The sequence below is a fragment of the Mobula birostris genome, chromosome 2 (genome assembly GCF_030028105.1).
Source record: "Mobula birostris isolate sMobBir1 chromosome 2, sMobBir1.hap1, whole genome shotgun sequence".
In the NCBI taxonomy this organism is placed as follows: Eukaryota; Metazoa; Chordata; class Chondrichthyes; order Myliobatiformes; family Myliobatidae; genus Mobula; species Mobula birostris.
The window spans coordinates 199,887,245-199,910,772 of NC_092371.1; the positions used below are offsets into that span (position 1 = coordinate 199,887,245).

Consider the following 23,528-nt stretch of genomic DNA (forward strand, 5'->3'; position numbering starts at 1 on the left):
AGAAACTCAAGTAGAACTTGTGTATCAACACTAAATAGAAGTAACAGTCCCAAAGTATGTTTCTGTGTTAACATAAAATTTTATAGAAATTATATTACACAATATCTAAATGAATATTTCACTTTATTGCATACAAAAATGAAGTATCATATGGTATAATTTAAGTCATTTCTACTTACACTAAATGCAAAAAAAAATCCCTTCTACAGACTTTTATTGAAAACATTCTAGTTATGTTTATACTGCAATTGAGAAATGAAACATCTCTGATACACTGTTACTCTCTGTTCACTGCATTATTGTGCTTTTTCACTGCAAATGATAAATATACTTTGAAGGTCAAACAAATAACATTCCTCATTTAACTGTCCATTTCTGTTTGATTCCTTCAGAATGGGGAACATTTTGTATTGTTTCTAAAGAAACGACTAAATAATTATTTTGCTGCTTTAGTGATGCACTTTAAGAAGGGAAGAGGTGGCAGAAACCTGAACTTGAAATTTATCCTGTAGTGCAGAACTAGATCACCTGAAGAGCATCAGTTTTAAGTATCTGTGGCTGACAATGACAGTGGAGTTGCAAAATCACACTTCATCCTTCACACTGTGAAAAGAAAATCGGGGACTGCAACTGGAAGGCTAAGCATTCTAAAGTAGTATAGGTTTTGTGATAATACAATTGAGCACTTTGTCAATTCCGTGTCATAAGTCTGCTTAGCATTCACTTTAGTGCTTGAAATACTGTAGATCCTTAGCTATGTGATGTTCTGAGAGGCAATAAAATGCTGATTTTGAAGGAGGGTTCATTTCCATGTGATCTTGCCATCAATGTTTGAGTCAAGGAAAACTTATATTCCATTAAAATTACTGTGCAGTCCATTTTACTTCAGTACTAATACTATCTTTGAGCTCAATGCCATTTTACCATATGTAGATGCAGATGCTAAGTAAAATCAGAATGGTTAGTTTTTAGTTTCTTGTGGCATTTTCTCTTAGCTCTTTTAGTTTATTTCAAATCAAATGAGAGATAATGTTCTTGGGGAACAAACTCTTTTCATCTTTGGTTAACATGTAGCAAGAAATAATTTCAAGCTCCTTTATATTCCGTAACAAATAATACTGATTTCAGAAAATGCTTTACTGCATAACTATGTAATTCTTTCAATTTTGTACCTGCCATCCTGTCAATGTTCTCTTGAGTGAGAAGGCTTGTTTATTGCTGAATAAGATTTGTTACGAATACGTTTTCCTTTCTACCCAATGTCTGGTAGTTGAGAAGAATGCATATAGTATTTATAGAAGAATATGCCAGGTAGGGCTGAATTCATGTTTTTTTTTAATGATATGTACCATTCCATACCCCAGGGCTGAAGACTAAATTTGGAAAACTTCACTTTTGAAAACATTACTATCACAAATAGTCAGTGCTCTGTGTGGTTGTATCTTTCAATGTACATGCCTGCACATCTAAAAGTAGGTTGAATCTTATTTCTTCCCACAAACTACTAATAACCACCCAGAGAAGGTCTGCATGATGAATGTTAATGTTAAGTGTGTCAGTGGAGTGTGAAGGTATAGTTGTTGATTGCATATCATTTTAAGAATCAAAGTCCTAGGAAGTTCATCTATTTTTTTCATTCCCTGTAAATTAAGATGGCATACCAAAATATGCCAGATTTAAGCTGCAATTTGGCATCTCTGAATGTCAGCTGTTAAGTCCTATCGGCCAAAATTATTATTGCACCTTGTGGCTTAATTTAGATGAGCAGTAATGTTTAGCATGAGCATTTCCTCATGTACTGATTTTGCATACACTCTCTCCTACAACCTGATTGAGCCCTGTCCTAGATGCATGTGCAAATGAGCTTCAATGATTATTCCTCCAAAGGATTTTTGTGCAAGGTATTGGCAAAGATGCATGGAGCCACCATCAAAACTTAGCCTTTGAACTTTGCAATAAGTGAAATGCATTCCTTTCTACAAATCGAAAATCTATATAAAATTTGCTGTTGGGGCTTGATTATGAGATATGATTCAGGATTTTTCTCTGAGTTGTGTTTTAGGTGAATTGGAAGTGGGGAAAAGAGGAAATAAATCCATATACTTTATTTTCACTGATTCATGAATACACAGTATCAATGGAACTGACATTTGTTCAAGCATTGTATGACACTGGGATCTCTGGGATGACCTTACTACCTTGGCCACCAGTTACTTTAACACATAGTTTGCAAATATGCCAATAATATTTTGGTACTGGCACTCTCTCAACATGAGAAATTTTAAGAAATTTGGCATGGTCTGTTACTGAAGCTACGCAAACTCATGGTTTTGTAGCAAATTGATGATTTGATAAGTCCTAGGACTGACTAGTTCTGGATGGATTTCTGAGTATCCTATTTCAAATAATGTAACATATGCAGCTATGCTTTAAGAATGCCATATTTGTGAAATGAGAAGTTGGCAAACTTTGAGATTGTGCACTATGGAATAAAAATGAAGTACTGCATTCTGCACTATATAAACACTTGTCAATGATTATATGATAACACAACTATGGAAGAGATGATTATTAATTGCTAGTAACTTGAATGAGGAACTTAAATTGAAGGTCTTACGTTGCTTTACAAAACTATATGCCTATGCAAATGGAAAGGTTATACACGTTATGCATAAATGAAATGAGGGTTGTGACCAATTCTCCTAAGTTCTTCCAGAATGGATGAGTAAAAATGTTTGTTAATAATTTTAATAATGAGTTTCAGTGGATACTTTAATTGATAATGCAAGTTACGGATGTACAAAATGTATGAAATACTTCCTTAATGTCAAAAGACCTCGATCTTAAATGCGAATGGGCTTTCTGCATTACATTGTCTGCCAGAAAACATCATTAATTTCAAGGATTTTATCTCATTATATGATGTGTATTGTATGTTAAAATTTTGATTTAATTTGCATATAAGTTGAGCTGGGAATACTTTAGATATGGCCCAAAGCAACATGGTTAGAAAATCCTAATAATTTATTAAATAAGATTACAATAGTCAGAAAATACTGTACATAAGTATATTTGGTCCATAGTTCTAGATACTCACTGCTAATGAAAAAATGTGGCTTTATTTTGAACTGCTGTACATGGTATATTAATTAATCATAGGGTTGAAACTTAAGATACCAATTAATACGTGACCATATAGATAATTTCCTTATAGTACACATGGAAGAGCTGAAGCTGATATGTGTCATACTAAGTTTATATAAGAAACCTAATCTGTATTACAGAGATGTACACATTATGTAGCTATCCAAAATGCCACAAGTTAGTTTGGCTTCCATCTTTAATAGCATATTTTACTCAATTCTATTAGCTACTGTGCAATTGATGTTTTTGTTTAATCCTATAACTTTCTATTAAAACCAGATATAAATTCTTCAACATTTCATGATCCATCCTGACCCGAACCCCACTATTGCATGAAATGTAAGAAGTAATTGTGATCATTTAATTTTAATTTTAATAGGGGTTTACTAGGATAAAATGTCTTACCTTCCTAAAATAAGTATTAGAATATTCTGTAATTTTTAGTAAAATAAATCTATAATGGTCAGATACTTTTGTTTATTAGCTTAAAATGGGTCATGTCAAAATAAGGGAAATATCTCCATCTGAATTGCACCACTGTATATTGGATGCTGTAAAAGTAACGGCGGAAACAAATACCGTATAAGTTCATATTTACCATAATGCTCGAACTTTACTTTGTATCATCTATGGTATGATATCATCTATACCATATATGGAAAAATCCAGTACAAATCAAAACATAAGACTTTGTAGGTACACCCTCTTGAAAACTAATAACTTTAATCTTATGAGTTCTGCTCAGTAACTACCTGAATGACAGTATCACACATCTCTAAAAGTTGTTTAAAATCACCACCAGTGGCACTACTGATAATAAAACAAAGTGGATCTAAAATTCTTCTTTCAAATATAGATTCTTTCCAAAATTTTTTTTAATTTTACTGCATTTGCAGGTGAAGGAAATTGCCTTTTGACTTTTATTTTTCTAGATTTGGTTTGGAAACTGCATGACTTTCAGTGTAGCTTCTGCTTCTGTTTATTTCCGCTACGCACGATGTACGGAACTATCCAAGCTCCCTTTTGGTCAGGTCCCTCTGTACGATGTAGTGCTTGGAATCTTCAGCACATTCTCTAGGATTTCTTGTGCTCTGTGGGACTGCAGTTTGCTTTTGGTGAACTGTTTACATGCTGCTACTCTGGTACTGCAGTTGTTACACTCTACAAACCGATTTACCTTCTAAATGGCCATAACAATATAAAGGTAAACTGTTTGAAAGCAAAACAGATGATTGTTATAAAACAGGCATTCTTACCTGAATTGCCCAATATCTAAAACAGTGCCATGTCTGGTGACACTACTAGAAGTTATACTATAATACATCCATAGGGACTTTTACCCTATCTCACCTAATGGTGACTGTGAAATCTACGTTGAATGTAGATGGTAAAGAGCAACATATTCATTGTTTTAGTACACTGCTGCAGCAGGATAAAACAATTCAAGAACTGATATCGTGTCACAGTGTTAACCACTTTGAATGTATTTTTTAATGACTACACACCCATGCCTGAACACTGGGCAAGGCATGTTTGGCAGGAGTGTCCAACCGTTAGTGCGGGGATCATATGTTTCCATATTTCCCAGTGCAGGTCCTTCACTGCTGACTATCCCTCCTGTAGCATAGATTTTCCCATCCAGGACCACGGCACTGTAATATAAATAATCATTATGAGTGAACTATTCAAGCAATCTTAAATATGCTAATTTTAAAGTTGATGGGTAAATTTAATTGCCATTTATACATATGCTGCTCACACAGCCTTAACATTTTATGCTGCTTTAACAAATCTTACTCTTCAACATTGTGGACTCTAGAATAAATAGAAAAACTCTTTCTGATTGGTTATCTGAAAATAACAATTGAGAACCATCTGCTTGAACATGTGAAGAAATGAAAGCAATAAATAATCTAGAGTTATGAGTTCAAATCCAATTATCATAGCAAGGGAAGTTAAATGCCATTTAATCAAATGAATCTGATTAAATGCTAGTAACAGTGATGGTCACCATGTAACCAAGTAGCTGGATATAATAACCTGAAAGGTTCACTTAAGTCCTCAATCTGCTTCCTTAACTATTCTAGTATAGATCTTAGAAGACAAGAGACTCTAGATGCTGAAATCTGGAACAAAAAACACAATGCTGGTAGAACTCAGCAGGTCAGGCAGCATCTGTAGAAGCAAAAAGTGGAAGTCAACATTTTGGATTGAAACCACGCATCAGGACTCTGATCCTACCCCAGAAGCACTACAACATGAATAACTCCTAATATCAAACAGTCCCCCAAAAAGGATAAAACTAGAGATGACCTAACACTAAACTTAGTACAGTATAGGATTCTAGCATGAGTTAGGACATGATCTGGACCACACCTCTTGGCCTTCTACTAGCCCTATGGTTATGCTTTCATGAAGTGGGGTAGTCCATGGGTTGTGGCTGGATTGCTGTCCAAGGCCACCCCCCCCCCCCCCCCCACCCCGGTCACTCTGATGGCATTCTAACTATCTCTGTGCATCTCTGCTGACTGGAGACCAGAATGGTTGGAAAAATAATTTATAAATAAATTTACGTACATAAATATTTAACTGAGTCAGTTAGTTAAAATCAAACTTAAAAATGGAAGTTAAGTTTTTTTTGGTGAAGTAACTAACTCCAGTGGGACTATTATTGATATTAACAGAGTTGAGTAGTCAGACACACAATTTATCTGGCTCCTCAGCTCAATTAGTTACAGCATGAACTAGCTTAAGTGAAGCTAGAGATAAAATGTTCTTTAAATGCTCGTTGATAGTTCTCTATGGAACTGTTGGCCAGCCATTGGTGTCATCTGGCCCTATATTTTTCAACAATTAATTCAGAGGTGACTGCTAGAAAACCCTAGTCCCAGAGAGCAATGTATAGGGGAAAATAGTTGGAACAGAGTTGATCTGGCACTCCTCTGGATCATGTCAAGTTTAAGACAGGAAACAAGAGCTGATTTTGCTTGGCTGATGAAGAAGTGCTTAGAAGAATTAAAGAGTAGAAAGAGCAGAGCATGTACTTGAGGGGTCTTTGGTGTCCATTACAAAGATGGTGATATTATTGAATAAGTTAAAGTAGCTGCAGATAGGGAAATAATCATGAAAAAGCTGTATGTGATGTTAAGGGAAAAAAAATAGGACATGGCAACTCCAGGTTTCCGTTTTGCAGAACTAGCTGTACCTCTGCCCAGGCTGATCCTATCCAGTTATAACATTGTGGCATCTAAACATTAAAGATTAGCTTTATTTGTCACATGTACAGTACATCAAAATATTACAACATACAGTGAAATGTTCGAGGATGCGCTGGTGACAGCCTGCAAGCGTTGCCATGCAACATAGCATGTCCACGAACCCGTACATCTTTGGGATGTGGGAGAAAACCCATGCAGTCATGGGGGTGATCCAGCAGCGCAAATTGATCCTAGGTTATTGGTGCCATAAAGAGTTAAGCTAACGGTTCTGCTACTGCGCTGCCCCAACACTCTGCTACTTAATACAGAAAACTGACCAGGTATGCGTTAACAAAACATCACAAATATAACCCAGTGGCTGTAAACTTGATCTCACTTATCAGCATATTATAGAAGGTACTGGACCGCCTCACCATGTCAGAGAGCCCTGGGATTAGACGTCCATGTGGGCAAGAGACATGAGGGCCTGTGACCCCCTCTGCCCACCAATTGGTGAGTCCTGGGGTCTGAGGACCTTGCAAGTCTTGAGTTCAAGGCCTGGATTGTTCATCAGTCACTGAAAGTAAGCATGCAGGTACAGCAGGCAGTGAAGAAAGCAAGGGGAGTTGAGTATAGGAGCAAAGAGGTCCTTCTGCATTTGTACAGGGCCCTGGTGAGACCACACTTGGGAGTACTGTGTGCAGTTTTAGTCTCCAAATTTGAGGAAGGACATTCTTGCTATTGAGGGAGTGCAGCGCAGGTTCACGAGGTTAATTCCCGGGATGGCAGGACTGTCATATGTTGAAAGGCTGGAGTGACTGGGCTTGTATACTCTGGAATTTAGAAGGATGAGAGGGGATCTGATTGAAACATATAAGATTATTAAGGGATTGGACACACTGGAGGCAGGAAACATGTTCCCGATGTTGGGGAGTCCAGAACCAGTGGCCACAGTTTAAGAATAAGGGGTAGGCCATTTAGAACGGAGTTAAGGAAAAACTTTTTCACCCAGAGAGTTATGGATCTGTGGAATACTCTGCCTCAGAAGGCTGTGGAGGCCAATTCTCTGGATGCTTTCAAGAAAGAGTTAGATAGAGCTCTTAAAGATAGTGGAGTCAAGGGATATGGGGAGAAGGCAGGAATGGGGTACTGATTGTGGATGATCAGCCATGATCACAGTGAATGGCAGTGCTGACTCGAAGGGCTGAATGGCTTACTCCTGCACCTATTGTCTATTGATTTTAAAGTCAGTGTCTGGTAAATTCTGGGATCAAGTTGAGGCCCGCAAGTTGAAAACAGGAGTTGGCAAATCCAGAAGTAGAGTTCTATGTCTGTGACTCCGCAACTGCAGGTCCAGGCGCACTAAACACTACGCTACCATGCCAGCCTTGTATGTGATAAATGAAAAAATATATAAATGAAAATAAATTCAACCTGCTTGATAATTTTTTTGGCTTTCTGCAAGACCACAGCTCCAGACTTCTTCACTAACATGCTTCATAGGCAAATGAACATGATTCTAGATTTAAGGTAGGAATTACACCTTATATGCATGACATATTTGAAAGCCCAGAGTCGGACCTAGTGGAATGCATAATGGCTTATAGGATGTCAATCAACTCTCACCCAGCTGTTTCCTCTCTAAGGTTGCATCTAATGCTCAACCTTCATCAGATGCATCACCAGTGAATGACGACATATTACTCATAGTTAGGGCTGTTCACTGATAAATGCAGCGTTCTCTTTCATTCACATCGCCTCACACATTCAGATGTAACCAATTAGTGGTAAGTGATGTTTCAATCACACACAATTAATAAGCAATGACATTTCTAAAGAGAGAAAATAACCACTGTGTTCTGTCAATCCATGATTTTCCTATTGTCAAACTACGTCAGCCCCAACTATAAAATGCCTTAGGATCACCTTTGAGCAAGCATGTCTGGACCAGCCTAATAGTTCTGCTAAAAGAGCAGGTAGTCTTCAGTAAATGACTCGCCTTCTGATTCCCACAACATTTCTTGTCATCGACAAAGTACAAATCTGGAGCCGGATGTTGTTTTGAAACACTTGAGAAACTCAACAATCAGAACACAGAAATCAGAGTACTTGACCGACAACTAACTAAAAGTTCTCCAACTAATAACCAGTCTGACTTGGAAATAAATTGCTGCTCCTTCACCATCACTGGACTCATTAACCAGTCAGCGATCAGTGACCTGTGTTGTCCTTTCCAGCCATGAATGAACAAACTAAACGTGATTTCAAGCTAAAGGACATGACATGAGGGTGAGTCAATACATATGGTAGATTCTAAGGAATTTCTACAGTGAGGAGCATACCATGTATATGCAGATGTGTAATGCAGTGAAAGAATTCGGTTCACATAGCTGCTGATTGTGGGATGCAGGATTAATGAAATGTGAAATTCATTAGGACTATAAGAAGTACAGAGGTGGGGAGAGTTAAGAATTGAACATGGATATTTCAATGTGTGGTTTAGGTTTATGGAGCCAGTTTACACTGATGCATCCAAAATCCAATGGTTTAAATAGAGAGATGAGATATTTGTACAAATATGACATGGTAGGGTAGCAGTTAGTGTGATGCTATTGCAGCTCGGGCGTTAGAGTTTGGAGTTCAGTTCCCATATCATCTGTAAGGAGTTTGTACGTCCTCCCTGTGAATGCGTGGGCTTCCTCCTACAGTTCAAAGATGTACCAGTTAGTAGTTAGTTAGTATAAATAGGGCTCAGGGTAAAATCAGTGGGTTGCTGGCAGTGCAGTTCGAAGGGCTGGAAGGGCCTATTCTGTGCAGTAACGCTAAATAAAAAAAACAAATCTATTTCACTTCTGGGAGCCTTTTTATATTGCTGTTAGTGTTAGAAATTTAAAGTTGTATAATGAATCAAAACACAGAAGATAGATTCAGTGGTGTCTTTCTTAGGTACACACGCTCATCAATGCAAGTACATAATCAGCCATTGATGTGGCAGCAACTCAATGCAGAAAAATATGTAGGCATGCTCAAGAGGTTCTGTTGTTGTTCAGACCAAGCATCAGAATGAGGAAGAAATATGATTTAAGTGACTCTGATTCTGGAATGATTGTTGGTGCCAGACGGGATGGTTTAATTATCTCAGAAACTGCTGATCTCCTGGGATTATCACACACAGCATTTACAGAGAATGATACAAAAAGCAAAAACAGAGCAAGCCGGTGAGCAGCAGTTCTATAGGTGAAAACATCTTGTTAATGAGAGTGGCCAGATTGGTTCAAGCTGACAGGAAGGTGAGAGTAACTCAAACTGAGTGTATATAGACATCTATGGTACTTGAAATTTGTTATTTATATAAATGATTTGGATGTAAGTTTGTGGAGGACGTGAAATTAGGTGTTGTTCATAGCGAAGAAGATCATAGATACAAGGAGATCTTAATCAGTTAAGGAAGTGGGCTGAGGAGTGATAAATGGGTTTGAATACCGATAAGTACGAGATGAAACATTTTGTAAAGTCAAACCAGCAAAAGACTTACACTATGAATCATAGGGAGTGTAATGGACAGGGGGATCCAGGAATTGTGCATAGTTCATTAAAAGGGTGTCACAGGTATATAGGATGGTGAAAAGGGCTTTTAGTATACCACCTTCTTCATCAATCAGAACATGGTGTACAGGAATTGGGACATTATGTTCCAGTTGTATAAATCATTGGTGAGGTTGCACTTGGAGTACTGTGAACAGTTTTGGTCACTATTATAGGAACAATGTCATTAACCTGAAAAAGATTAATGCTGGGACTGGAAGGCCTGAGCTATAGGGAGAGGTTGACCACACTAGGTCTTTATTCCTTGGAACATAGGAAATGAGGAGCGGCCTTACAGAAGAGCATAAAATTATGAGAGGCACAGATAAGGTGAATGGTAACAGTTTTTTTTCCCTCCAAGGCAAAGGATTGTAAAACTAGGGGGCATAGATTAAGGGTAAAAAGGGAAAGATATAGAAGGGACATGAGGAGCAACCTTTTCATGCAGAGGCTAGTGACTATATGGAACAAGCTGCCAGAAATGGCTAAGGCAGGGACCATACTGTCATTTTGACAGGTACATGCAGAGGGTGAGGCTTAAAGGAATATGGTCGAATTGCAAGAAATTGGGACTAACTGGATGGCATGGACTCATTGGGTTGGGGGGTGGGTCCTGTATCTATCCTGTGTTACTCTATGACTCCACTACATTTGATCTTCTTAGGCTTCCATTCTGTCCAGATGCTTATTGTGTGAATAATTTTATACCAATGACAAATAATTGTGATGAACACTTACTATTTGTTGGTGACTACTTATCATGATTAAATAGGAATATTTTTACCTCAATTACAATTAAAAGATCTTTCCAACATATCCATTCTCACAGTTGTCATGTTCTCAATATTTATTATTATTTCTTTCTTTTTGTATTTGCACAGCTTGTTTTTTTGCACACTGGTTGAACACAATGTCGATGTGGTCTTTCATTGGTTCTATTCTGGTTATTATTCTTTTATGGATTTATTAAGTATGCCTGCAAAAAATTGAATCTCAAGGTTGCATATGGTGTCATTTGCTTTGATGATAAATTTCATTTGAACTTTGAATATTTACTATATATATAAAAACATGCATAATACATACAGAACCAATTGTTTTTTTTCTGTTTACTAACCTTTATCTATTTCCAGACACATTGATGAATTAAATTATACAAAACAAGTTCCAAAAGAGAACTCAATATCTCAGATAGTTTTTGCTTCTCTTGAAGGTATTGAGTTCCAGTGGGGTTGCAGTTTCAAGCTAAGTATCCTGTGCCTCTCCCAAATAATCAGATTCTGTGGTGAGTGCTTATATCCTCTTTGATTACTCTTGCCCTCATACCTGCTCTACATATTCTGGAATGAGGATGAGAAGTTTCCCTGGAGTTCTACTCTGCATGGTTAAACTGCAAATTAATATTTTCACTGTGCTGTTGCAGGAATGGAGTCTTGTATGACATATTGACAATTTGATACCTTAAGCTATTTCAGGCATAAAGAGACAGAGTACAAGTATCAGGGGATTGTTATTCCAGAAAATATTCAGCTAGCCTCTAGCACACATTTTACCTGGTAGCATTCGTTGCTCAGAGTTGCAAATTCAAGTCCCACTCCAGAGCTTTGGACACATTGACTAATGCATCAGGGCAATTCCAAGGGGCTTCTATATTTCCATACAGTATAAAACAAAGGCCATTCAACATATTGAGACAATACCAATTCACAGAGCATTTTATTCTACAAACCAACGTCCCACCCCAAATAAAACAAACCTATCACCACAATTCACCATAGATTCTACCATTGACATATGCTATGTGCACAGTGAGAACCTGCATATTCCACATAGACAGCACTGGAGATCAGAAGTGAACTTGGTTCATTGGGGTTGTGAGTTGATTCTCTACTAATTACAACACTGTGTCATTTTTAAGATGAGCCATTAAATTCTGGACCCACGCATTTGCCCACAAATAGATTTAAAATATCCCATGATTCTTTTCAACAGTCAGCTAAAAGCTACAACACATGATCTGGCCATTTATCTCACTATGAGCTATCCACATATTGGTTGTTATTTTTACTTCATACAAAATTTCAAATTACTTAATTGTGTGTAAACAATTTTACAATGTGATCAGGTCATGAAAGGTGCTATAAAAATGTAATTTCTTTATCCTGTTCAGTTCCTTAAACAGTAAATGATCTGCATTATTTAATATGATGGATGCAAGCCTATCTTAGAAATATGTTAGGGAAGTAACTCATAAATACAAGCTTCTATGCTCTGAAAACATTTAATAACAAACTGGATACATCATTCATTAAGCCATGTATAATTTCCCATAAGTTGAGAACAAAATATGATAACTTGTGTTCAAGATTGCTTTAATTTTGTTTTAAATGTTATTTACTTGCAAACCATCTGCACACTATTGTACAAACGTCCCAACTCCTATACTCAATCTTTGATTTATGAAGGCCAGTGTGCCAAAAGCTCACTTTATGATCTTACCTACTTTCAAGAGAATAGGGATCACTATTCCCAGATCCCTCTGTTCTACCACACTCTTTGGTGCCCTACTGTTCACTGCATAAGTCTTATGCTGGTTTGTTCTCCCAAAGTAAAACACCTCACATTTGCTTGCATTAAATTCCATCTGCCATCTTCAACCCATTTTTCCAGCTGGTCCAGATTCCGCTGCAAGCTTTGATAGCCTTACTAATTGTCAAATACACCCTCAATCTTGGTATCATCTGCAAATTTCTTGATCTTGTTTAGTACATCATCATCCAGATTGATGATATAGATGACAAACAATAACAAGCCCAACACCAATCCTTGCAGCACATCACTAGTCACAAGCCTCTAGTCAGAGAAGCAACCTTCTACTACCACTCTCAGGCTTCCCGCACAAAGTCAATGTCGAATCCAGTTTAGTTCATCCTGAATGCCAAGCGACTGAACCTTCTTGAGCAACCTCCCATGCAGGAGCTTGTCAAAGGCCTTGCTAACGTCCATGTGGACAACACCTTCTTTCTTTCCTTCATCAATTTTCCTGGTAACCTCAAAGTTCTATAAGATTGGTTAGACATGACCTACCATGCACAAAGTCATGTTGACTATCCCTAATCTGGCCCTGCCAAACCAAATACTTACATATCCAATCCCTTGCAATACCTTTCAATAACTTACCAAGGTCAAGCTCACTGGCCTATAAATTCCTGGTTTATTGTAAAGAGCATTTCTTAAACAACAGTGTAACCATCCTGCAATCCTCTAGCAGCTTACCTGTGGTTGAGGGTATTTTAGATACATTTGCAAGGGCCCTTTGTTGAAGTTAGCTGATCACAGCACTGTGCCCCATTGCTCAGCCTTACATATCTTTCAGGGGAAATTTAAAACCGAGACAAAGAGAGAGAGAGAAGAAAAACTAGAAGCACTCAGCAGGTCAGGCAGCCTCTATGGATTTAAAAACAGAGTTAATATTTCAGGCTAAAGACTCTTCATCAGAACCAGATTCTGACAAAAGATTTCCATCTCCATTGACCCCAGGTACTATCTTTGCTTTACCTACCATCTTCAATATTCAAAGTGTATTTTTGTTGCTGTTGTTTTGAGCAAAATGGCACCTGATAATCTGGGTAACAGAGGCTGACATTAATGACGCAGAGCTATTGTTGCAGTTCCATGCACTAGGGCAGCAGGATGTGTGCCTTCACCCCCGGCTCTGTTTTATCCTCTCCTGATTGTTTAGCTTGGCCCACCATTTCTTCAATTACAACAATGGCTGATGTTCATCTACCTTGGCACCAGTCCCTTTAGTGGGTATAGCTGGTCTGCCACATGTTGCTTTCAGGTTAATATAATACCATGGATGGCTTTATCAATTAGCAGCTCAATAACCCTGGTCCTGGCCTTCTGTAGTTTACTGAAGAACTCTCAAGATCAGTTGAAGGTCTATTTTGTTTTAAACCCCATTAAATACCTTCAGCTTTACACTAGGGATGGCTGGCTTTAGGGACCAATCCATTTGTAGGTAAATGGTCTATTCATTCTTCTTTAGTTTACTTTAGCTTAATGTTTTTTAAATGTAAGTCTAGTGTTTTAAGATGCCTTCAATAGTATTTTTATTTGAATTGTTTTAAGGGTATTGGAACATTTTCAAGCAGTATATGATAATCAAAGAGCACTGTCCTTTGAGGTAGCTGTTTCCATTACTCTATTAATCAGTCAGGTCCTTCTTGGGGCTCTGCATCATGTAAAACCCTTGAATATGGGTTGTCAACTCGATTGGTTTCTGCATCTTTAGGAAATTACTGCAGATATACAAGCACCAGTACATCTGAGAGGACATAGTGATCTAGTATGCTACAGTAAAATGTATTTTTCTTTTCCATGCCCTCTTTTTCTTTGTTTTTTTTTGTAATTTCACCTCTGCTTCATTTAAACTCTGCACAACTCTCTGAAGTGTTCAATTCACAGTATTTATTCTGGATGCCATTTCTGTTCGCCTTTTCCTTCCCTGCACATTCCTCCACGTATATTGGGGTCTAGATGGTGATTTTATTTTGAAGAAGGTGTAGGAACAAAATTGGTCTGAATGTTCACCAATTCCTTCTCAAGTACATTTTCCTAATCTGGCATTCATCTACTTTGAGGTAGATGTTTCCATTTCCAAGCCCAGTAAAACTGGTCTTTGTTTAAATTCTACAACTCCAGGTTTAAATTATACAATTCCAGGTTTAAGTTATCTTTATTCTTATCCACATCCATACTAAATCCAACTGAACTTTGGTTTCTGCCATCTATTCAACTTGTACAGGTTTATTTCCTCTCCCCTGTTGGATTTGCTGCAGCATCTGCATCTTCTACACATTATCCTGCCTTGTCAGTGGTAGGATACTTGATCTCTGCTGTAATTGCCTCATTATTTCCATGTTTTCCCACATTCCTCTTTCTACTTTCCTCTGAGCATCTGAGGGCCCACAGTACTGTGTAAACTAGGAACCCTAGATTTTTTAATAATGTTTCAGATAGTATGGCTTTTACAGAACCCTGATCTCAATATCATCAAGGCTGGCTGGAATTACCTGGAGAGACCAAAGCAAGCGAGACAGCCAAAGTTTGCAGAAGAATTTTGGCAAATTCTCCGAGCTGATTGTCTTATGACTGCTAAGAGAATTGATGCAGTTTTACAGGTAAAAGGGTAGTCACACCAAATATTGATTTGATTTAATTTTTTAGTTTCCTGCTCTTTACAGTATTTTTTTAATATTTAGAAACTTTTCATTTCATTATATTTGAAAGCACCTTTGCTTTCTAGTTTTTTTACATTTACTAAGACTTCTGTACAATACTACATATTACACTCCCACCAATGTGATTGTCTTTTTGTTCATTTGTTCAGCCCATATGGTCTAAATTATCATTCCCATCTCTCAACTGTAATTGATTTCCTCAGCCTAATACCATTACAATTCTTTTTTTAAAACCCTTTCTAAATCTCATCTGAAAACCTTGCAAGCAGGGATGTTCAGCTACCATTCCTACTTTGCTTTAAGCCACAGCCATGACATCATACTTATGCAAGACTGTCACAGTTCCACCAAGTTTTATTTCCAAGACTCCTTACAGTAGAATAAACAGCTTTTATTTCATTTACTTAGTGTCATAGAGTTGTACACAGCAGGGAAACTGGCCTTTGGTCCGACTTGTGTATGCCAACAAAGATGCCTTCCTGAGCTACTCCCATTTGTCCTCTAAACCTTTCCTTCCCATTTATCTGTCAAAATATGTTTTAAATGTCACAACCACACATTCCTCTACTACTCTCTCCGGCAACTCATTCTGTATACCCACCAACATCTGTGTAGAAAAACCTATCGCTCAGGTCCTTTAAGCCTTTCCCCTCTTAGACCTGCTTAACCCAGGAACAAAATCTTGTCTATACCCTTCATGATTTAACAAACATCCAAAAGTCACGATTCAGCCTCATTAGCTCCATACTATCCAATTTCTCCTTAGAACTCAAGGCCTTCAATCACAGTAACACCCACAGGAATCTCTACTACACCCTCACTATCTTAATCATATCCTTTCTTCTGCACTCTGTATCTGTGTTACATTGTACTACCTCAGTGCACTGGTGTAATGAATTGATTTGCATGAACAGTATGCATGACAAGTTTTTCACAGCAGCTTGGTACATTTGACAATCATAAACTATTTTTTAAAAATTAATTTATCCTTTCTACAGTATGGCAACAAGAATTGCACATAATATTCCAGTAGTCACATGGCGTACCAACTTTTGTACTCACTGCACCATCTGATGAAGGCAAGCATGCCATATTCCTTTCACATCACTTGTCACTTCTCCCCAAGCCCCATCACTTACTGTGCAAGTTTTGCCCTGCTTTAACTTCTCAAAATGGATATTTTAGCACTTATTAGAGTTAAATTCCTTCTGCCATTCCTTTACTCATTTTCCTGCTTGATCAACATGTTCTTGTAAATTTAACCATTCACTATCCATCACACCACCAACTCTGCTGTTATCTGCAAACCTACTAATCATGTCACCATTATTCTCACCAAAACAATTAATAAATATAACTAACAGCAAGGGTTAGTTAGCACACCACAGGACATGGGCATCCAATCAGAAAAATTACACTCCACTACCATGCTCGTTGACTGTTTACACCAAGCCAATTTTGTAACCAGTTGGCTAGATCACTCAGGATCCCATGTAATCTCACCTTTTAGACCAATTTACCAAGTGGGATCTTGAGAAAACCCTTGCTAAAAAGCCATGTAGACAATGCCTAGCCTAATGCTTTCATCAATCCTATTGGTCATCTCTTCAAAAAATAACTCAGTTAAATTTTGTGAGGCATGACTTCCCATGCACAAAACCAAGCTAACCATCCTTAATCATTTCTTGCCTTTCATAACACTGACAGATCTCCTAGAATCCCCTCTAGTAAACTAACCCCTTCTAATGTAGTTCCTTGGTTTATCCTGGTAGCCCTTCTTGGTTAAAGGCACGCTCAAGTCCTTGGTACCTCACCCATATTTAAAGAAGTCACAAAAATCTCTGCAAAGGCACCAGTAATTTCTTCACTAGCTTCCCACACCATCCTAGGGGGCTCTTGATCAGGCCTTGGGGATTTATCCAATTTTATGTACTCAAACTCATTTTCAAGGCTTCCATGTGCTTATGCATCCAGCCATGCCTTTCTCCCTTCTGAAATCGATGGCAGAAAATGGAAAGATTTAGATATTCTACTTTTCAAGCTGCTCTGCCATTCCATATGATTACTGCTGATCAAATTTAATGCCCTGTGCCTTCTTTCAACCCTATGTACTTTGGTCCCTTCTCTAACTCCTTCTTGAATTATATGCTTTGATTGTCTTCTGTGGTGGAGGAATCCATAAGTTCAGTACTCTCTGGGAGAAGAAATTTCTCAGTCCTAGATAAACCAACTCCTTCATCTCCCTTGGCAACTACTCTAGGCTTACATACCTTTATGAACAATGTTCCTGCAATTTGTCTATCTAGTCTCAACAAGATCTTACTATCAATGAGGACCCCTTTCATCCATCTACACACTAGTGAATATAAACCAAATTCATCACAATCTCTCAGTAACCCATCAGTCATACCATACCAAGAATCAGCATTGTGAGCCTGAATTGCACTCCCTCAATAACAACAGTACCCTTCCTCAGTTAAGGCGACCATAACTCCACACAATACTCAAGGTATGGTCTCAATAAGGCCCTGTACAATTGCAATAAGACAAACCCTGTTCCTGCCCTCACATTCTCTTATTTCAAAATGCCAACATCCTATAAACTACTGCACAAGCATGCTTCCTTTAATCAACAGGTACACAAGGGCATCTTCCCCTTTCCTAATCTACCACCTTTCAAATATTAATTAGATTGTGTAAAATTAATCTTATAAATGAAGAGGCTATTCAGGACTAATTATAGTTTAGATTATCATTAAAATCTGTTGCACTTCTTTCACTGGGGCTTTACCTTTTCAAGGAGGTTAACAGCAAGAAAGGCTCTCACCACTTTAGTAATTTCAAAAGCATGGAAAAACAAGTATGTAAACTTAAACAGTTCACCTGCGGTGAAGGATTTTCACTTGTGGTATACTTGTTATCCGTTTCAAACTGTGATGACACATTATCTTGTGAACATAATCAAGCTATCATTACACCTGAGAATGAAATCAATGCTTAGTTTTTCAGTACCTTCAGACAAAATTGCTTTGCTTAAAATCTTCTTCCTATTAAAATAATGTTTACAGTTAGTTTTCACTCTTAACACAGCAAAATCCTACAGCTAGATGTCACTGTTGTATTCAGTGCACATTATGCATTAGGCTGGTGAGAGAGCCAAATGGCATCTGACAAACGTTCTCTTTTCTAAACTATGCCTATCAGCCTATCAGCATATTTAATATTCAAAACCTAACCTGGTTTCCAAAATGGTGCTTGAAAGAAAATAAAGCAAGTCCTTGTAAATGCTGACTATCTGGTTCATAAGTAGATTTCCCTGAATAATGCTTGTAGTAAATATATTCATGCAGTGCAGCTGTTTATAAAGATTTATTTTATATACATCTCTTTACTATATTCTCCTACTATTAATGGATTAGTACACACAATGATTTGAACAAGGAATTTTAAAATGAAATTACAATATCTAAAATGGGACACTTTTAAATTAGATTAGTTTCCTTTCATTTTGCTCAGTGTTAGACATACAATAGATTTCTTAGGATATCAATTTTCATTTAAAATCTGTGTTCTGGGTTTGAATGGGATGGAGACAGACAGGCTTTCTTTAAAACCTTTTGTTCAGCATAGATCCTTGCTTTTCACAAACACAATGAAAATTCTACTGTAATGGTAAGTGTTACATGCCTTAAGGAATACTTACTGAAGTAAAATTTCACGTCAGGTTTCCGACCTTTTCGTTTTTACTGCAGCCACAGCAACCTCCTGACACCTCTCTATTTCTGCAAAATTTCTGGATAGTTTTAAGCCATGAACCTGATTAAACTGAGATTGGTTAAATCTATTTAAACCAATCTTGTTAGGTGAAGAGATGTATAACCCTGCTTCTAGATTTAGCTTACATTTTGAACAGACATCTGATTGGTGCATATATGTGGTAATAGTGCTTTAATATATTTTCTGTAGAATTAGTTGGTCTAATATATATTTTGGAAAATTATGATAGCCTCTAAACTGAGAGGATTGGAATATCAGTTCTTGCTTGGTCTGGTTATGAAAGCAATGCACATTAAGAAATCGTAAGACACCATAGATGAATCAAGAAGAAAGAATGCTGGACTTAATTAAGAACTGTTAGGACTTAGTATCTGGAGTATTTCTGATGCCAGATAAAAGGGTAAATAAGTCAAGGATTAAGCTGTTATGAAACAGTAATCAGAACATATATTTGGTTACTAATAATAAATTCTAGCCAGCAATGTTGGCAGTTAAAAGAGCATGTACTTGTAACAAAAGTTCTTTTTCCTATTGGAGAGAAGGATTTTTGTATTATCTGTAAAGTGTGGTTTATTGCCTTTCAATACTTTTCATATTCTATTGCTACTAGAACACAGACATATGGGGTTGTTTACTTTATTGTCTCTAATCTGCTATCGAAAATAAACTTAAGTTAGCTGGCTTTCATCCATATTTGTTGATAACATCTGATAAAGAAAAACTGTCAATTTCTGCCACAAATGCTTCTATTGCCTTATTACCCACAGTCTCTTAATGGAAATAACTCCTTTTTATGGCATGAAAACTTTAGAGTTTGATATCTATTCTAAGTCTTCTGAATTACTAAATGGTTGAAGAAGGTGCGTCCTAAAACTGAAAATGGTGGGCATTCAGTTGAGATGTGTTTCACGGTTTGGACTTCCTTCTGGATAGCAGGTTGGTGCCTGTGGCACTCATATTTACTAGAAGTGGTTTTATCCTGGTTTTGCTAACGTGAGAGTTTGTTAAGAGTTTGAAATCTTCATCATGCTTTGGGTGGATAAACTGCTTTCTGATTTCACAACCAAATTGTTTGCCTCTATTTGGCCCACTCTTGTTTTGGATTGCCCACCATGAATTCCTTTATTTTTAATACCACTGACAAGATCACCAACTCAAGGAAATATTATACCAACTGCACTATACAACACTTGTATTCCATGTAATCCTCCTTTCTAATATCCATATATCCGTCATGAGGTGTGCTGTCAAAATTGAAACCTGTATTTCAGATGAGATCTGGACAAAACTCTACACAAGAATCTATAACTGTGCCTTTGAGATGAAAGTCAATGTTCCATTTGCCTTTTCTCCAATTATCCTTTTGTACACGTTCACTTACTTCCAGCAACTTTGAAACAGGTATCCTAATCCAAGTACACCTACTGAGCTGAGCCTTGAGATTGAGAAAGTACTGCGACTGGTCTTTTCATCTGCCACAGTTTTGCTAACTTGTGAAATCTGTTCTTCTCTCTTTAGTAACTTCAAGCTCTCATTAAATGCCTCTTAATGTCATTTAGGAAACTGGATATACAATTCTCTTGGGGGTTGTATAAGGTAATGCTGTAAAACATATTGCAATAATCAACACATGATGTATAGTTTAACCAGGATACGCAGGACTTGGTGTAAGTAACTACTGAAATTTTTACTGCGTGTTCATTATCACCTTTGCCAGCATTAACCATGTATTACAGTGGCTTTGTATTATCTTGATCATTTCAAGTTGGCCAAACTGGACTTGTAGGTGGTGCACGTTGTAGTGGAATAATTTGGGAACAGATTGTAGTTTACTGGGAGGGATGGTAGAATGTAAGTGAGAACAAATGTTCTGTCATAAGTTTGCTGTTAAGACTGAGACCACTGAAAATAACCACTTAGTGACCCAACATTATAATTGCCTCAGACCATGAGACATAGGAGCAGAATTAGGACATACAGCCCATCGAGTCTGTCTGCCATTCTATTATGGCTGATTTATTATCCCTCTCAACCCAATTCTCCTGCCTTCTCCCCATAACCTTTGACACCCTTTCTAATTATCAACTTCTGCTTTAAATTTACCCACTGTCTGTGGCAATGAATTCCACAGATTCACCACACTCTGGCGAGAGAAACCCCTCCTCCTATCTGTTCTAAAGGGACATCCTTCTATTCTGAGGCTGTGCCCTCTGGTTCTACGCTCTCCACTATAGGAAACATCCTCTCCATGTCCACTCTGTCTGGGCCTTTCACTATTCCATAGGTGTCAATGAGATTTCTCCCTCATTCTTCTAAACTCCAATGAGTACAGTCCCAGAGCCATGAAATGCTCCTCATACATTAACCCTATTATTCCTGGATCATTCTTGTGAACATCCTCTGGATCCTCTCCAATGCAAGCATATCTTTTCTTAGAAAAGGGGCTGAATGTATACTGTGTTACAAAATTAACAACTAGCCAGTTGGTGTTTAAATGACAAAAAAGTGAAGATGAATGTGCACGAACATGCTGCCTGATATCTGTAGCTTCTAGATTTACTACAGAAACTTCAAATTTAATGGAGGTTAGTTTAGAGATGGAATTTGCACTGTGAATCAGCAGATATTAACTGTTTGCATTGTTTCTTTAGTGTGATGACTAAACTGAAGGCTGTATGTGGACAAAACTCTGCATAAGAATATATAACACTGTCTCTGAGATAAAGTCCAATGTTCTATTATTATGTATACATATTTATTCACTTTTTCATTTTGAAATGGGTGTCCAACTCCATGTACTCCACCATTTCTTTGCCTTTCAGTATTGAGTAAGTATACTGAGAGTTTTCTTTTGAAGATTGTGAGTTCTACTTTGGAGAATTGTAAGTGGGTGCAGGTGGCAGTGAAAAGAACAAGTCTTGTTGCGTGTGCGTTTCACTTTGGAGGAGTGAGATCTGTGCAAAAGTAGGAATTTAAAAGAGATAAGTCAACTAGTTGTTAGTTAATAGGTTTTTGGCTAATTGGTCAAATGTCAGCAGCCAAAAAAAAGTCAAATTCAAATGGAGTGGGCAATTTGGAAAGGGCTACTGTCTTGACTCTAAATGTTGCCGGTTGTTTAAGTGTGGGCTCTGGTGAGGAGGGTGAGTTAACCTGAGTGTAGGTTTTTTTTTGTCTCTATTTTTTTTCCTCAAAGCTTTTTAGACACGGCAGGTGAGCTCAGACCCATGTCATGCTCCTCCTGTGCAATCTGCAACTCAGGAGGCTGCTAGAGTTCCTGATAACTACATGTCCAGGATGTGTGTCCAGCTGCTGTTCCTGACAGACTGCATGACAGCCCTAGAGCTGTGTATGGTTTCACTTTAGAGCATCTGCCATGCTAACAATGTTGGGGATAGTACATTTAATGAGTTAGTCACACCTAAGGAAAGATAGGGAATGTGTGACGAACAAGCAGAGCAGTAGAAGGAAGTAGTACAGTATTTTCCTATGGTCTTCTCTATCCAAATCAGACATAGCTGTAGGTATTGTCGGGGAGATGGCTCATCAGGGGAAGGTAGCAGTCAAGGTCATGGCACCATGAGTTGCTTTGCTGAACAGGAGGGCAAGAAAAAAAATATCATGTTATCATGGTGGGGAATTCCATGATAAATGAAATAGACAGAAGCTTCTGTGGCTGCAAATGGGACTCCTGGGTGGTGTGTTGCCTACCAGGTGCAGTGGTCAAGGATATCTCTGAGCCACTGGACGGGGAGGGTGATCAGCCCGTTGTCGTGGTGCAAGTACTGTAAATGGCAAGCGATAATCAGTTTGAAGTTAAAAGGACATCTGTCTATAGAAGATAGGATGCTGGTCCACAATGGCGTTATTTAATTGTGTTTGTTTCAAACCCCACAACGTGGCTTCATTATTTACTTCAAGGAAACTTGCAGACCACATGGATACTATTACTTAGCACATCAAATAGCCAAACTGTTAATAGATGGGAGGTTTAAATGCTCAGAGAGCCAGCTTCACAGTTTTAATTATGGGTACCTGGGATCTATGTCTCCAGAAGCTTTTCAACCATTTGTGGAAAAAGGTATCTGAAAAATATCATATACATGTGAAATCACCTGTGTGGCAGAAAAACCATATAAATGGAGAGAATATTTAGGTTTACTAGGAATGGTCCAAGAATATCAAGAAGAATGACAGAAATAAGGATGAACTAGCATCCATTCCTCTGCCTTTGATTTCTGCAATGGACGATTCATTTGTCTGCAGCTCAATGGTGTGTCTTTTCAGCTTTTAGGAATTGTATCTGTGTTTACGAAATATTTTCTTTAAAGAGTAAAGAGTAATTTGTAATTTGGAAATTTTTTTTAAGATTGTGAGCTTCCAAGTCTTAAATGTATTTTAAGAATTTCTCCTGGATTTAAACATATATCACTAAAAATAAATGAACTGTGTAAAATTAAATTACATTAAACTACTTAGTTAGCTGGAAGTACCTCCCTTTTGGTAGGAAGGGGAGACAACTAGTCTTTGAAGCGAAGATCATTGCAGTATAACCTCCCTTCAGTGAGGGTACCCGTAGCTA

At 37.7% G+C, this 23,528-nt stretch overlaps 1 protein-coding gene across 4 annotated transcripts in view; it reads right to left on the reverse strand.

Moving 5' to 3' along the window:
• Nucleotides 1-130: 130 nt before the first annotated feature.
• LOC140194009 (kelch-like protein 29) overlaps nucleotides 131-23,528 on the reverse strand; it is a 483,953-nt gene continuing 460,555 nt past the window's right edge. For 2 of the 4 annotated variants that reach the window (XM_072251316.1, XM_072251314.1), the window contains one exon: nucleotides 131-4,796. In XM_072251316.1, the coding sequence (XP_072107417.1) occupies nucleotides 4,613-4,796 (184 nt within the window). In that variant the 3' untranslated portion in view covers nucleotides 131-4,612. Of the gene's footprint in view, nucleotides 4,797-11,479; nucleotides 11,574-18,184; nucleotides 18,220-23,528 lie in introns of all 4 variants that reach the window. The other 2 variants (XM_072251315.1, XR_011885023.1) reach the window with 2 other exon arrangements.